This window comes from Ptychodera flava, chromosome 7 (genome assembly GCF_041260155.1).
Source record: "Ptychodera flava strain L36383 chromosome 7, AS_Pfla_20210202, whole genome shotgun sequence".
NCBI classification, from domain to species: domain Eukaryota; kingdom Metazoa; phylum Hemichordata; class Enteropneusta; family Ptychoderidae; genus Ptychodera; species Ptychodera flava.
This window is the reverse complement of record NC_091934.1, coordinates 38,380,889-38,397,303: the sequence shown is the minus strand read 5'-3', so window position 1 is coordinate 38,397,303 and position 16,415 is coordinate 38,380,889. Positions and strand designations below refer to the sequence as shown.

General features: G+C 38.3%; 1 protein-coding gene and 1 long non-coding RNA gene across 2 annotated transcripts in view; both read right to left on the bottom strand.

The window, feature by feature from the left end:
- Positions 1-3: 3 nt before the first annotated feature.
- LOC139136488 (C-type mannose receptor 2-like) lies at positions 4-5,124 on the bottom strand. Its single transcript, XM_070704213.1, has 7 exons — positions 5,034-5,124; positions 3,630-3,856; positions 3,106-3,307; positions 1,908-1,934; positions 1,085-1,311; positions 545-746; positions 4-164 (listed from the first exon to the last, which is right to left on the bottom strand). The coding sequence occupies exons 1-7, from the start codon at positions 5,092-5,094 to the stop codon at positions 4-6; spliced, it is 1,107 nt and encodes a 368-aa protein (XP_070560314.1). The 5' UTR covers positions 5,095-5,124.
- Positions 5,125-15,225: 10,101 nt separating this feature from the next.
- The window catches only part of LOC139136225 (uncharacterized), a 1,217-nt gene continuing 27 nt past the window's right edge, over positions 15,226-16,415 (bottom strand). The window contains exons 1-2 of the long non-coding RNA XR_011553158.1: positions 16,182-16,415; positions 15,226-15,660 (exon numbers count right to left, since the gene is read on the bottom strand). The exon at positions 16,182-16,415 is cut by the window's right edge and continues 27 nt beyond it. This is a non-coding gene — a long non-coding RNA (uncharacterized lncRNA). The remainder of the gene's footprint in view (positions 15,661-16,181) is intronic.

Sequence of the window (16,415 nt, the reverse complement as noted above, 5' to 3'; positions counted from 1 at the left end):
TATTTATAACTGCACGTTCTTACCTGGAGGAGGTGGTGGTGCTTCAGTGGGAGGAGGGGGTGGTGCTTCAGTTGGTGGAGGTGGTGGTGCTTCAGTGGGAGGTGGTGGTGGTGCTTCAGTGGGAGGAGGAGGTGGTGCTTCAGTGGGAGGTGGTGGTATGGAGACTTAGAAGACGGAATAGAAATGAAGAAACATTGTAATTAAGCAGATAATTTTATGATTGTCCACTGTCTTCAATACTTAGCGTATGCAACCGAAAATGTGGTGGCCCCAGGCGTGGACCACGTGTTCTAAGCCACCTTACTATTCCCATGCAATTGAATAGTTTTACATTTCCGCATCGAGCGAATAAAAACATACACTCACCTCCAACTAGTGTACAATTTAGCACTTGGTTACATCATAGTAGTAAGAGGTGACATGTACGACAATCAGCGAGTACCTGGCCACTACTGACTTTGAATCTATTTCTTTGCTTACGCACATTTCTTTTGTTATGAAAGATTTTTCACACCAGAGTGCTAGGATGGTATTTCTAACTTACGATCTTTTTCACAGATATATCGCGACTCTGGAACACTGAAAGTAAACTGTCGGTCGTTCCACTGAAAATTCGTCCAGTCGCTACTTCTCAATTCTATTTCGCCAGACTTTTCCACATCTCCATTGTTAGGTTCACCAGGCTTCCATGGCATGAAGCTTTCATCCACGGCTGATCCATCCGCCCATTTGTAACCTTGACCAGGCTAAAACAGGTAATGTAATCACAAGTCATTCGACCAGACACCCCTAAATATAAATTGCAAACACACACTAGACAGACACACGGGAAAAGACATAGCCTGACAAACAGAAAGAGACATACACATATTAAGACGCAGACCTGTCTTTCTTTTGACATGGAAGAGTGAAATTCTTGTGAAATGATAAACACACGGTATATCCATTTCGTTTCCTTGAGTTTCAAATGACCTGTACTTAGGCCTATTAAATAACAGCTTTGATATATACGTTGTTTTGTGACATGATTGATTTGAGTGAAATGAAAATAGTCAAATACTTTCCAATGATGGGAATCACTTACTCTGTATACTAAACCAATGTACGGATTGCATTTCCATATTGGCGAACAACCACTTATATCAAGCTTTGCTACCTCAGAAGACAGAAAACTGTGGACATCCCTGGTATCTTTTGCAAGTTGGCCGCCTTGCTCTTTACAATAAGCGTCAGCATCTTGCCAGGTTATGCGGTTTGTGCCAAAATAGTAACATTTATTCTGAAACAGTTTCCAGTCAGAGGGACAGTCACCTGTTTTGAGAGATAGTCATTGTATACTGCCATGAAAATGCTCTACATATGAGTTATATATATGTATGTATGTATGTATGTATGTATGTATGTATGTATGTATGTATGTATGTATGTATGTATGTATGTATGTTGATGGATGTGTGAGGGGCTCGCTTAATAGATGGATAGATGAAAGAATAGTTCGATGGATGTATTTGGGATTAGGTGAGGGGGTTGTTGGATTAGTAGGCGGATGCATGCATGAATGTAAGCAGAGGGCGAACAGTTTCGTTACGTGGCACTTCGTCTACAACAATAATGAAGTTAGCTGACGGTGTGGAAGTGAGAAAGGATATGAAACAGAGAAATTGGTTAGTAGAACGGATTTGGCAAATAACAGGTATTTCGAAACAAGGGAAAAGAAATATTTCTGCATAATATTTTGTTCTTCCTCCTAATAGTACCAGAATGGCGTGTTTTCTTGTTCAGTCTCAGACTCGGAGGGGACATAGTATGCTCAATACTACAGTGTGTCGTCATTGATATTTGATTATTTGGTGAATTACTTACGGCCGAATTTGTATAAGATATCAAATCAAACATCAAATTCCTACCTGTTGGTGGCTCCGGTTCCGGTTGGGCTATTAGAATGTAAAAAAAGTGTCTGCTTGTTATTACCTGCACGACAGATGAATCCAAAAAATTTCAGCGCATGCAGAGAATAATATCGGCATAATGTTAGGCCCAATTAGCCTCCTAATATCTCTTCTCTAACACACATAATCCAACATTCATGCCCACAGAGTAAATTGAACAGGTGATAAGAGATGCTTTTTGAATTTGTTAAATACCTAATATGCGATGTATCTTAGAAAATGTGATATCGTTTGTTCGAGCAATGTAATTGCACACGTCTGTGGCTTTGATGGACCCATATTCACATCAAGAAACTTCGTCGAAAAGGTTTAAGATAACCTCGCTGCTGTCACATCGCTTAAGAGCCACCTTCATTCTCAATGGAATACACTACCATACATCTTTCCGCACGCAGAATAATTGTACTCTCCATCAATTACCTCATGTCCATTTACAAAACACTGTTACTCATGCTGCCTCACATTCCTCAAGTGATGTGCGAATAATTGTTGAGCAAAACGAAATAGTGGTTGTAACTTTTGTTGACATTTAAAATAACTGAACAATCAGCAGATGCTGGTACCGCGAGTAATTCGAGGTATTTTGCGCAGTAGGCCTATACTTCAAGTTACAGGGCTAAATTGGAACTTCCAAGGCACATCGATAGGCATTATAACCAAGGTGTAAATTCTGTCCTATAAACCAGGAATTCTGTGGCTAGATAACAGGACTATCTCACTGCAGCGACTCGTTTTGTGCATATCTTGGATAGATCTGCAAAACATCACTTTGACAGCATATGCACTGCTGTCAAAATCACAAAGAGAGGGAAAGCTTCCATAGACACATGGTGATACGTTCTCTAGAAAGGTAAGTTACCCAGAGGGCCAAAAAACATTTTTTGACCTAAACAGTATAGACCACAGTCCGAAGCCCTTTGACCAAAGAATATATGATTTCTGGAGACAACCCAGTATGCACTTACATATTATATAGTACGCTTCCTTTTTATACACAATCACTTATACCTTAATCAAGTCAAACATCCTATTGAAATTAACCGTTTAACCCACAACAACTTTGGTGGAATTATTTGCGCACGATTTGTTTCGATCATGTACGCAATTTACAGATATACTCAAATACTACGTAATAAAGACAGTGTTTTAAACTTACATGGTTTTTGACAGATGAACCGGGACTCTGGAACACTGAAAGTAAACTGCCGGTCGTTCCACTGAAAATTCGTCCAGTCGCTGCTTCTCAATTCTATTTCTCCAGACTTCTCCACGTCTCCGTTGTTAGGTTCGCCAGGCTTCCATGGCATGAAGCTTTCATCCACGGCTGATCCATCCGCCCATTTGTAACCTTGACCAGGCTAAATTCGAGGTAAGTGAAATCACATGTGTTCAAACAAAATTTCACGACGTGAATATGCTTTTAACCCACGACATCGATACATTTTCGAGTCTAACGATTTGCATTATCATGATGTCTATTGTCTTTGTTTCATATTAACTTCATATCGATGAAATCAATAAATCGAAAAAATAATGTATATAAGATTTGTTTCTCTGATTTTAACTATTTCATTCGTTTTAAAAAACATAAAAAATAGTCAAGCAAAGAGATAGGTTGATATCGACTATAAAAATAAAAACATCCTTAAAAATCGTGAGCAATGCTGATAAATCACTTACTCTGTATACTAAACCAATGTACGGATTGCATGTCCATATTGGAGAGCAACCAGTTATGTCAAGCTTTGCTACCTCAGCAGACAGAAAACTGTGGACGTCCCTGGTATCTTTTGCAAGTTGGCCGCCTTGCTCTTTGCAATAGGCGTCAGCATCCAGCCAGGTCAATCGATTTGTTGCGAAATAATAACAATTATCGCCAAACTGCTTCCATGTCGATGGACAATCACCTATTTTAAATGTATTTTGAAATTTTTCAGTATTTCATCATGAGACGAGCTACCTCATTCAATTTCATTGCATATGCATTGGTCATCAACTACAATGAATTCAGAAATATTGGACGCTTCCTAAGTCTCCCTAAATATGTTTTTGTGGTATCGCTCAGGATTTCTTCGTTATGTTTGTATTACAGAAGTAGATGTTGCAAATCTGTATAGCTGATTGATGGATTCAATGAACCTCTTCGGAAGCTAATATCTTGCCTTTGTTACGAATTTTGTATGTCGGTGTGGTTTTGTTAGCCATCAGTTCCACTGTCCATGATTGATATTTCTGAACATTTGATGATATTGAACATGCCTATGGCTTTGTGACTACTGCCAGTGGCATAAGCACGTGGTCTCGCTTCTCGAACTTGTCAATTTGTAAAGTTATCAATGCCTGAAGGGGTAAGATTATGAGTGAAAATGTGTATATAATGCAGCCAGGTTTGTGTTTTCTAATGGTGTTTTTTATGTCTGATTTAAATGACAATCATGATTAACGATCATAGACCTGAAATCATAAACCACTAAACATGACAAACTCTTTGTCATGTATATCTCTAATAAAGTTGCTGCAGGCATCACGTTACATGTAATGCGGTATGCAAAATAGGTATCTCCAAATAAACTGAACAGAGTACATTTAATTTCTACAACAATATATCATTTACCAAACCTATAGCATACATGGCTACTCAAGAATCTGGCTAAAATACTGAGGGACGGTGGTATGCGCCTCGAAAGTGAAAGACTTAAACTTTTCCTCAAACTTTCCTCGATGAATATTTCAACCTTTCTGTTTCAAAGTCAAGAATAAAAATTGGGGGTCACAGTACACATCTTAGTACTAGAGAAACAAATTACCCAAGATTTACCGAGATTTGAAATTCGGCCGCTATCCCTATGTCAACTCTAGGGGACAAATAAAATTGTCGATTTTCAAAAACTAAGACGGTGAAAGGCTTTTTACACCAAGAGCTTTAAAATGAGCCCCACAAGTGGTAGATCACAAAAGAATGATAAAAGTTTGAGAGACCGAATATCTGTCCCTGAGGCGCATTCTACCTTTAAGTTAACATCATGTCAATTTTAGCAAAAGGAAAATCATACTGATTTGGTGTCATTCAATAGACATCATTACCTTTGGTAGTTACTATCCATGTGATGGTCAAAGTGACCATTAAGGCCCAACCTGTATTCATGGTTGTGCTCTGAAATAAATCAACAGAAACGTTTGATTTTATCAATTACTCAATTACTTTAAGGCAGATGACTAAATTTGGTCCTGCAGCGCCAGCCCTTGTGATTGACGTACAAAGTAGAAATGTAACGGGCGGTCTGATGACCATATCTCCGCTTTTGACTAGGTGCAGTAAGTTATAAGTTCAAATTTGGTCGTGAGATTAAGCATTTGCTAGCCTGGGCTGATAGTTATACTGGTTGATAGAGTTTCCCCGAAGCTGCCTTGAGCCCACTCAGCGATGTGTTCTTTCTTTACCAAAGTTTATGTTAGCGATATATATGTGCGAGTTCGTCATGAATTCTAAAACGTGTAAAGTGGTCGGTGTCAGAAACATGTTAACAACTTAGCACGGTAAGTTTTAAAATACTCTCTTTTCAGCGTGGGAATTTAGGTGATTTGGTCGCATAAGCATTTTAAAAACCTCTTCCAAACTACCAAAATGCTTTACTTTTAGTCAATGTCAATAGGTAACGTTATTTGTTTCTTGAAAACGAATAGAAAAATGATTACATCGCAGCATTTTGTTGTCTAATGAATGGATTATTATACATTCTAATTGTTTAGTCAGTAACCCACATCTTCTTATAGTAAATTAACTTCCCCTAGGGCTGCTGGCTTTCTTCAGAGCTGTCTTTTTTGCCGGAATGGGCTGGGGCTGTTTTTAGGAAAGGCATCTCTAGACTTGAAAATACCAACAATGCATTTTCTATCAGTAATTTTGGTTTTTCCGTTCTCAATGTGAGCGGTCACAGTCACTACAAATATCACAAAACAAAATAGTCGTTTGAACACGATTGCAACTAATTTGTGAGCATTGGATCTTTATATTTTTTCAAATTTCGCAAAAATGTTGGGTTCACTATAGCTAAATGTGTAATATTACAAATTGAAATTGGATTAATTGAATGAATAATTTGCAAACCAGCGATTTTGAGCGAGTTGGGTGCAGCACCAAATGCAGGTCAGGGTTGGAGGTTCAACAACGAAATTCTTAATTCTTGAATTTTCTTACCGGCCTAAGGGGTCCGAAGGAAATTTCAAGTAGCAAATCCCATATAACCAAAATATGAGAAAATCGCTTAACGTAGTGTGCGCCTCGAAAGTGAAAGACAAACTGCAGCTCAAACTGTACTCAATGAAGGCGCTAGCGCCAACTTTTGTCTCATCAAATCAAAAATAAAATGCGGAGGTCACTGTATAAAGTTTTGAACCAGTGTAACTAGCACCAAGGTTCGGCCAGTGGCCGTATACTTCGATCCCGGGCCTTCGATCGACTATCAACAGACAAGGATAAAACTTCTTTTTCTCCTTGTCTGTGGACTATCCAAGCAACGCTGCACGAATCTGTGGTCTGGATGAAAATCTCCATACTACCAGTATTTAAATTTATGTAAATTACCCAAATTCTAGCTAAACGTGGTTCTGGCCCTTTGACAATTAGGTCAGGCTACGGCCCTGCATATATATTGCATTCTGAGCTCGAGAAAGTTTATGCAGTAGTAACGAACGGCTTAAATCTAATCTCCCTTAGCCATGATACATTCTATATTTTCTTAAAACGTACATTCCCAACTTTAGCCACGGTATACATGTACCTCTAGTCAATAAAAGTTGAGGATCGTTGACTTAAATTAGCCATCGTATTTCAAAAATCGGGAAATTTTAGGTAATTTGTTTCTCTAGTGCTCCATTTTGGATGTTAACTCCTGATTGTCATTCTTGATATCGTAAGGGAATGCGTTAAAATTGTCTTACGGGAAGTTGAAGCAAATGTTTAAATCCTTCAATTTAGAGGCGTGTAATACAGTACCTTACTTGTCGGTTAGACAACACATTATAATAGACTACCGACTTTAAACCAAAGACTGGCAGGGAGTTGCAACCTATCAGGCGAAGGCCTTCTGTTTATGACTTACTCGATGCTATGAGTGCGTGCTGAGCTTAATGGGCAACCTTAGAAGATGGCGAACGGTCTTGAACTAACGACATGACCGTTTGCTGCTGACATGACATTTATCTAGTCGCCAACTTGGCGGGAAAAGGGTAATTTTCGAGTATCGTAGAAACTATTCGCTGATGATGTTTGGGCAATAGCTCGCAGATCAGTGGTTATCAATACGGAATAATCTTGAACTACCATGACAATGTGCACATGTTCCTCATTAAACGAAAACTCCCCAACTACGATAAATAAATTTCATTGTAAAGGCAAGAACAATTGCTACGTGAATTATTAGAAAGTCATAAACAGGCTCGAGGGACGTGTTACCAATGTTTCCACGCAAGCGACAGATTCGACAACATTCCCCGTCTTCTTCAACCAGGAGGCCAATTTCGACAAGAATAAACAACTGAGTGTGAATGCCTACTTACCACCAACCGCAGTCCTTGATCGTACAGCACTGTTAGATTCGCACACCAAATATTGCCGTTAAATATGACACGTTTCGCTAAAAATATATGACACGTAAAGTAATAGGTACAGGAGAGTACAAAATCATGTGATTTGTAGCAAATATTGTACTTGTTCTAACGTCGTACACGTCATCACCAAATTGAGATGATGCATCTAAGAGCTGTGCTGTGTGACATCAGTGACAAAGGTTGAAATTTTCAAGAATGTAATGTTTTCCTATTTTTTTAACCGAACGGTGAAGTCACTTTGAACCAAGGGAAACCATTTCAAGAGAGGCTTGAAAACAGTCATAAGCCCGAAAACTTTCTTTTTAAATTAAAAGCAATGATGGCAGGTGAAAATTTTCAATTTCTTCTGGTTTTCTACAGTAAAAGATTTGTGGAGGATATGTCTATCGACCAGTCTTTTTCAACATTTTGCGTTTGACGTACGTCCAATAATACCCTACCCGTAATTTTCATTTATCCAAAAATGTAAATTTGGCGGGGAAGCATAAACAGTTTTGATGACTACTTCGCCCTGTTGTCAAACCTTAAAACCACAACGTAATCTATTTTTTGTACCGTTAAAAATTTGTCATACCAGTCTTTTTGCAAAATTGTCAGCTATGATATATTTCAATAACAATTTATATCTTTCAGTACATGAACACTAAATTTAGAATGAGAAAAAATCCTGGTAAGATCAGTCTTGCCAGTCTCTGTTTCACCAAATGTTGTTTGTATTATCGGGTCATAAAGTAGAACACGCCTCGAAATGGAAAGACTTAATCTTTTTGCTTACACTCTGATCAACGAAACTTTTAAGCATTCCCTTTTAAAATAAAGAATAAAACCAGGGGGGTGGGGTCATCCTGCAAAATTTGGTACTAAAGAAACAAGTAACTCAATATTTACCAACACTTGAAATTCAAAATAATTGCCATCCCTGTGTTAGCTCCATGGAGAAAAATGAAATTCTATAATTTCACTGAACAAGCCGGTTTTCCCGCACGCTTCAAAATGAGTCCCCACAACTGGTTGACCAAATATTTATTGTAATTCCTTGAGAGTTCAAATACCAGTGCCTATGTGCAGTCTGTCCTAATGTATTGTCGACATTTGAGATGCTGAACTGACAAAATTTGTGTCATGAAACTAATACATATACAAAATTGTGCGTTATTAAACGTGGAAAGCTATGTCTTCTCATTTACTTATAAGAATTATATACTCATTTTCGGTGATACTATGCGTTCCTCTACGATATATACATAAATCTGCATTTCATTTTGGTAGTATGCACCTAGCTCAAACTTTCCTTAAGGAATCTTTCAACCATTCTCTTCGAAATCAAGAATAAAAATCGGGGGTCACCGTGCAAATTTTGGTGCTAGATAAACAAGTAACCCAAGTGTCAAGATTGTCGCCGTCGGGAATTGACCATTACACACAATTAACTGTATTTCACCAACGTCGGCTTTTATTACTCTGAAAAATGTATAATATCATCAGTCTTCAAGTTTCTGTTGCCGGTCTGGCTACAGCAATGGACGGACAAACCACGTTATGCTAACAAATCACACAATGCTGACATGTTAGCTTTCCATTGGTAACAATGGATTAATGTCAGTTTCTCATTGGCTCTCTGAATATGCAAACAAATATGTACAATGAGTCAATGTGTTCAGGTGATTGAAAGAATTACTATGTGTGGTTGGTTGAAAATTAAATGTGTATCATTAGCCCAGTCAATCAATAACACATTACAGGCTGTTACACAAGATTGACCAATATCTAAAATTCAAAATGGCCACTACCCCTGTGTTGGAGAAAAATAAATTTTCGAATTTCGAAAAAACTAACCCGTCAAAAGTTTTTTTTCACCAAGAGCTTTAAAGTGAACCCCCAAAAGTGGTATATTAGAAAAGAATTGTAAAAGTTTGAGAGTCCGAATATCTGTCCCCGAGGCGCGTTACTACTGGTTGAACATGCAACGGGTCCAGTGACCGACCGAATACATATACTTAAGCTGAATCCAGTCTGTGCCAGTACATGTTGTGTGTTTGACTTGAGACTCTTCATTTCGTACAATCCCACACTGCCACAATCATTAATTTTAGCTATCAGTTCCACCACTCATGGAACAACTGTAGGAACACCTAGCGTGGTATCATACAGATTGCCGATGTGTAGATATGTATAAGTTATCAATTAGAAGGCATAAGTTACTGTCTTAAAAAGATTTTCAAATAAAAATAAAAGGCCTTTTGTTGGCATGAATTTCAATCATAAGTTCCCATAATTTAATGACTTAAAAACATTAGCGAACACACGGTAAGCAGAAATTTTTGCCAACGTATTAGTACGCCATTCACCCGATAACCTTTCAGTGAAATCTATTTTTTTCAAGATATGTAAATGATTAACTTTACTTTGTACCAGCAATTTAAACATAAGGGCATTTCATCGTGTGTAGTTTTGTCATTAATACAGTTACATCCAAAATGGTTCAGCTAGTCTCAGCTCCCAGCGGCCTATAGGTGGCGTTGCGGAGGCCTTGACATATTTACTATAGTGATTTGCATATCAGTCAACACGACGTGAAATTTTTAAAAGCGTGAATGATTAAACACTATATCTGCAATACTTGAAAGTAAAAATCCAACGATTATGATTGATTCATGTTGTAAAAAAATTGAAACTTCATTTAAAAAAACTCCTAACAAACAAAGACGAAAAAAAACTACCATCCCTCCAAAATAGTTCAGATAATGCAATCTAAGACATACTTTTTGAGGTCATTGCTGTAAATCGATGGTGCAAATTTCGATCGGGAATATTAATAATGTGGCGTGTGTACAGGGAAGAAAAAACTTTATTTTTTAAAGGTAATTTATGTCATTTGATCCTTAAAGGGACAAAGTCGGCTATATTTCATGAATTTTGTTTGATACGAGATACTACTTATATTGTTTGACATATTGAAAGATATGAATGAATGGGTGACCATGCATATATTCGACCCTGGTTTTAGACTAATTAAATGAAAACCATCGCAAAAACGAATTAATGGTCATGACCATTAATTCATTTTCGTGATGGTTTCATGTATCGTGACGAAAACCGGGATTGAATATGTGCATTGCATTCACCCATTCATTCAGTATCTTGCAACATGTCAAACAATATAAGTAGTATCTCGTATTAAACAAAATTCATGAAAAATGGCCAACTTTTGTGTCCCTTTAATTGATTACAAATCAAATCATTGCCAATATCTAGGTCGTCGGAAAATATACACAAAGTTCTTCCATCATACTTTTTGCAGTGAATTCAATTTTAGGAAAGGTCCGATACCCTTTCCGCCCACACTCAAGTATGCTCAACAGTAATAACAAAGGATAAGAGGTCAGAATTCTTGGGAATGACACGGTAACATAGAAAGTAACCTCAAAATGTCTGTTAACAGAAATACTTGTAATAGGTTATTGGTCTAGAGTCTCCATTGATCTATAACGTTCAGGAGTGGAAGGTTAAGGGCAACGTTCAAAGTTCAATATAAGACAAAAACTTAATTTTTTACGTTTTTCTCCAGACACTCCTTTCTCGAAATTTTAACGTTGAATGTTGATCAAAAGTATCAATTATTTCCATACTGTAATACTTCCAATTATACGTAAACATATTCAAGATGTGTGATTTGCGAGTAACAACAAGTAAAAATTTATTGGTAAGATATAACAGTCACTATGATTATAATTAAGAAAGTATAATGAAATCCCAGCAACTTAAAGAAAGGAGACTTCTTCTACCTTGACTAATAAAAGAATATCAACTATATTGGCAAGTGGATTCATCTAATTCAAGATGTGACATTGGAAGCTGTATGCAAATGCTCGGATCTTGCAGTATACAAGTGGATTTAGGACAGATACATGATGTTATGATCTTCATCAACATCAGACAGCATTGTCGTAACAAAGTCCTTCTCCGTGTGGTCTATTATTGTATATTAATACCTAAAAAACTCCCCACGTGGTAAAGCGTCAACTGACCCAACGTCTTTTAACCATAAGCAACTAACCCACATGCAATCTCACAATACTCCCGCACATCTACCAAATGACTAATTGCTAGAGATAGTTTTGATTCCCGGTCGTTTTTACGTTTAACTCGTTGTATCAAACTGCTCTTCGAGCCGAAGGCTAGAAGTTGTGCGGCTCCGCGAAAAACACTCGTATACGATGACATCAAACAGAGAAAAAATTTATCATTGGATTATATATAAGAATAACTGTGAGATTCAAATGATAAGCTGATACTTGTCTAACTTAATTATAAACTTTCAACACTGACTCAAAAACTTAACCCACCAACCCATCCACAAAACCACCCACCAATCCAAAACGCAAACTTTTTAAGCCCTCAAAAATGCACTAGGACCATTCAGTTTTTACGGCTTGGGGGGGGGGGCGGCAAAATCTTGTCGCCTGTGTTAAAAAAATATAGACCCCCCTGCTTTATTCTTGAAAAAAGATGACCCCTCCCCTTTGTCAGACGAAAAAAGTTGATGACCCCCCCCCCCGCTGAAAAATAACCAAAACCCATATGTCAAATTAACCCTCACGGTTTGGATTTGAACTCCGACGCGGCGCACTTTATTTGTGTAGCAGAGATGCCAGAGCACAAACTTCTCAGCCGCATCCATGCAAAAGTCTGTTAATTAGGACTACTGCAAGGCAATTTTTAAGTTCATTTCTATAGGCAACTTATGTCCATGGATATTGTATAAAGTAAACTTTATTGGAGTGGTTTGCCAAAGGCAGCCCTCCGGTTAAGAGGGTCATGGGCCATTACGTAAAGTCAACTTTATTCTAGTGGGCCCGCCGGTAAAGACGGTCGATCATGGCCATTGCATAAAGTAAACTTTACTGGACAGGGCTGGGGAAGGCGTCCGGCCGTTAAGAATGTCATTGGGTATTACATAAAGTCAATTTATTGTAGTGGGCCGCCGCAGGCGGCCCGCCGTTTAAGAGGGTTGATCATGGCCATTGCATAAAGTAAACCTAACTGGAGTGGGCCGCAAAAGGCGTTTGCCCGTTAAGAGGGTCATGGGTAATACATAAGTATATTTATATTTATTAAGTATATTTATGTCATGGTAATACATAAGTATATTTATATTTATTAAAGTATATTTATTGAAGTGGGCCACCGAAGGCGGCCCTCCAGTAAAGAGGGTCGATCATGGCCATGGCATAAAGTGAACTTTATTGTAGGTATTATGTTTTTGGAAATGTGGTGACCCCCCTTTCCTACCAGTGAAAAAGCGATGACCCCCTTTGCGGATTCCAAAATTACGATGACCCCCCCTGGATTTTGCCGCCCCCCGGCCGTAAAAACTGAACGGTCCCTTACGATGAATATGTTTATCCGTAGACCTACCCTTGGTTCATGTAAGTCTTAAAATGTTCATTTCATCATGTTTCAACTTTACAAAGCTTTTCGCTGATATTTTAATCTTCAACAAGCAAAGTCCTTAAAAATTGTCTCTCAAGAACTAGGCAAGTATTATCTGTGTCAACGAAAAAATCAGGATAATATATAATCAGGGGAACATCGGCCATAAAATGTCAAATACGCTAATTTTCATACTACCAGAGTGACAAAAAATAAAGTAACTCAGAAGTCAAAATTGTGTTTGTTCCTCACGCATTCTAGCGTGAAGACGATGAAAGCTAGATTTCAGGGGACGTACGCCATCACGGTAGTTGCCAGGTAAAACTGGTTCTTTCGTCTTTAGCTTCAACTCAGGGCTTCGCGTCAGGGAGAAGCCCTGACAGAACTCACTCCACGTCGAAACGGGAAATACATTCCGTCCATCTTCCCATGAGTTTCCTTTTGCTTCAAGTCTTTGTGTGCCTTTTTGTATATCTGCCTCTGGCTTTCATCTACCTCATTTTACCTCAGCATTCTCCCTATTTCCTCAGTGTGTAGGTCTCTCTGTTTTTTTATTCTGTCCCTCCTGTCGTGAGTTTCCTTGTGCTGTAAGTCTGTATATCTGCCTCTTGCTTTTACCACAGCCATTCTTCCTATTTTCTCAGTGTGTAGGTCTCTCTGTTTTTGTCTGTATCTGTTTCTGTCTGTTTCTTTCTCTGTTTCATATCTGTTTCTGTCTACCTGCCTGCCTGCCTGTCTGTTTCTGTCACTGTATGTCTGTCTGTCTGCCTACCTGTCAGCTTGTGTGTCTCTCTCTGTCTGTGTCTGTGTGTCTCTCTCTGTGTCTGTGTGTGTCTGTGTTTCTGTCTGTCTGTCTCTTGGTATGCTTATCAATTCGTATACAGGCCGACTTTCTCAAGTGGTATTGGTGACAAATGCTATTACCTTCGAACCGCCAAATGAACCAGACTAAAGTTTTTGACTCTTAACGCGAAATTTGAGAATGGAAAACGTTTATTTGTTTGGTATGCGATGTGTAAGATTTGAAGAAGAATATGACCAACAATTTCAGTCACTGGATACACAGTTTCTGTTACACAAACTTTGATGTAGAATGAAATCTCTCACCATATTTGACTAAAATGATTTTAGCTGAAGAGGCCTATGACAAGTGAAAATAGTGATGAAATCAACTGAATACGACACGATATCGACAGTTTTCTGTTATATCCTCCATATTTTACACTCTTTTCGTCGTGATGAAAATTTCTCCTAGTGGAAGTACCGTCCTTGTTTGAACACCTTACTTTTCGTGGCGACGATGCTTACTGGACCAACAACTCAGAACATTACTGCCGAACTTTTAGCAGCTAAACTAAGGACAGTCTTGATGTAACAGCTCGGTGTTAAACGGCAAAAGTTACACACTTGGACATCTTTGATTTCGAGACAATCTTAAATTCGGATTTACAGCTAAATAAGGTTAACCATCGACAAGATCGGAACTTCGGAATGGTCGGCAAGAATCGATTTCTTCTTTGTTTGTCTTAAATGTACTGAACAGTAACATTAAAATTCAAAAGTCGTAGGTAGAGTGATTGCGCATCTTAATTTTAAATTGTTAGATCTAACAGTCTGAAAATGTTGCCTTACTTTGTTCTAACATACGTTGCCCGTAAATAGAACGATGTGTTTAACTTTCATCAAGAAGAAAGTCGTAGTGACTGAGGATATGGCTCACGATTGGCAAAAAATAACTGAAAAGCTCAATCTTGTACCTAAATTGAATAAGAATTTCTGCCTCATTAGAAAATTGACCCTTGTTCATGAAATGTTTGTATAACGAACAAACATGAATGATTTTGAGTAAAATAATGCCATAGTACTTTCTTTGCATTAAGTAAAAGCTAGGATACCCGCCTTTAACTTAACTTAACCCTTTACAATTTTTATCCTGTTGTGCATTTGCTATGACCAAAGTGATGTATTACTCAGAGAGAGAGAGAGAGAGAGAGAGAGAGAGAGAGAGAGAGAGAGAGAGAGAGAGAGAGAGAGAGAGAGAGAGGAGGGCTGGCTGTTGTCCATGACAGACTTTATACCAATTAAGAGCTAATCCCACAGTTTAACACGTGATGAAAAAAGGCATTTTTGATTAGCCAACGATTGGTCTATTAGTGCAGCTATGTTTTTGCTTTGAAAATGTGATACTGCAGGTAAGTAAGTAGGTAAAATAGTACACTTGACATTCCATGAGCATCCTTATCCTAAATTTTCTCACAGTAACACAATGCTGAGAGATCTTTTATTTCGAGATAAAAAGAGAAAAAAGAGTACATGCGCCTCTAATGAAATTCAAAGTGGTCATCAACAGTGTTACATTTAACAAATTCAACCCAGTCAAAAATAATATTTCATAGTGCACCGACACCAATTTACAGGCAAAATACAGAATTTTCAGTGATTAATTTTTATAACGCCATAACTTCCACTTCACAAAGATGAAGCATCTGTTCCTTGTCTATGAGTTGAATTGATACGTATTGACCTCTCATTGGTATCCCACAGCCACATCTTATGGTAATGGTTTCCTCTCTCGACATTGTACTGTTGACCATCGTCCCACACACCGGGTTTTCTTCGAAGTTTTGGCTGTCACCTACACGGATCTGGGCATTCGTGATACGGTAAGCTGAAAGACAAAAACATTTAAGAGTAAAGATGTGTGAGATTAACAGTCAAACGTAGGTAAGTGGATGAATGCATGCGTGTTTGTTTGTTCGTTCGTTCCTTCACGGGCTTTGGAGGTTCATGGTCGGTATGTGTTCTATATGTATGATACATATGGGGATCGGTATCGGAAAATCATAGCCTATCTAATAGTAATGGTTTTCTCCAGTATGACCATCATCCTTCGGCGCTTTAACTGTTACCAACACATGAGTAGCATAATGCGGAAAGTATAAACGTAAAAAAGGAATCAAAACTGTCTAGTTAGACAGGTTATAAGGGTGGCAGTGAAGAGAGCATAATATCCGGTATATTGGTTAGTATGTTTCAGTTAGTAGGTAGATATGTCAATTGTGTATTTACAAGATAGGCAACTGGATAGGTAATGATGGTTAAGTTAGTACTATAAGTTTGGAGGCATCGGCGGTTTCCATATATCTTGTCCCTGCAAAGCCAGTTATAAACGATACTCAGAGAACTTACAGCAACAATCCTGTCTGTTGGTGATGACGACCTCATAGATATCATATGTGTGTCCTAAATCCACTTGCCAATAAGGTTGGTATTCTCTATTAGTCCAGGTACAAGATTTCCATTTCCTGAAGCTACTATTCTTGTTTCCGTCCACTGCCTTTTCAGACCCTCCATCCTCGCCTGGCTTGTCCGAGCTCTGATGTGTTGGTCTACCCTCTGCAACATTGTGAATGGGAACTGGAT

Bases quoted from the DNA above. Each gene is read 5' to 3' on its own strand.
- LOC139136488 (XM_070704213.1), bottom strand. From the start codon at position 5,094: ATGAATACAGGTTGGGCCTTAATGGTCACTTTGACCATCACATGGATA. The intron at 3,857-5,033 runs GTAATGATGTCT...CATTTAAAATAG, and splicing joins ATGGATAGTAACTACCAAAG to GTGATTGTCCATCGACATGG. The intron at 1,935-3,105 runs GTAAGTTTAAAA...ACATTCTAATAG, and splicing joins GTTCATCTGTCAAAAACCAT to CCCAACCGGAACCGGAGCCA.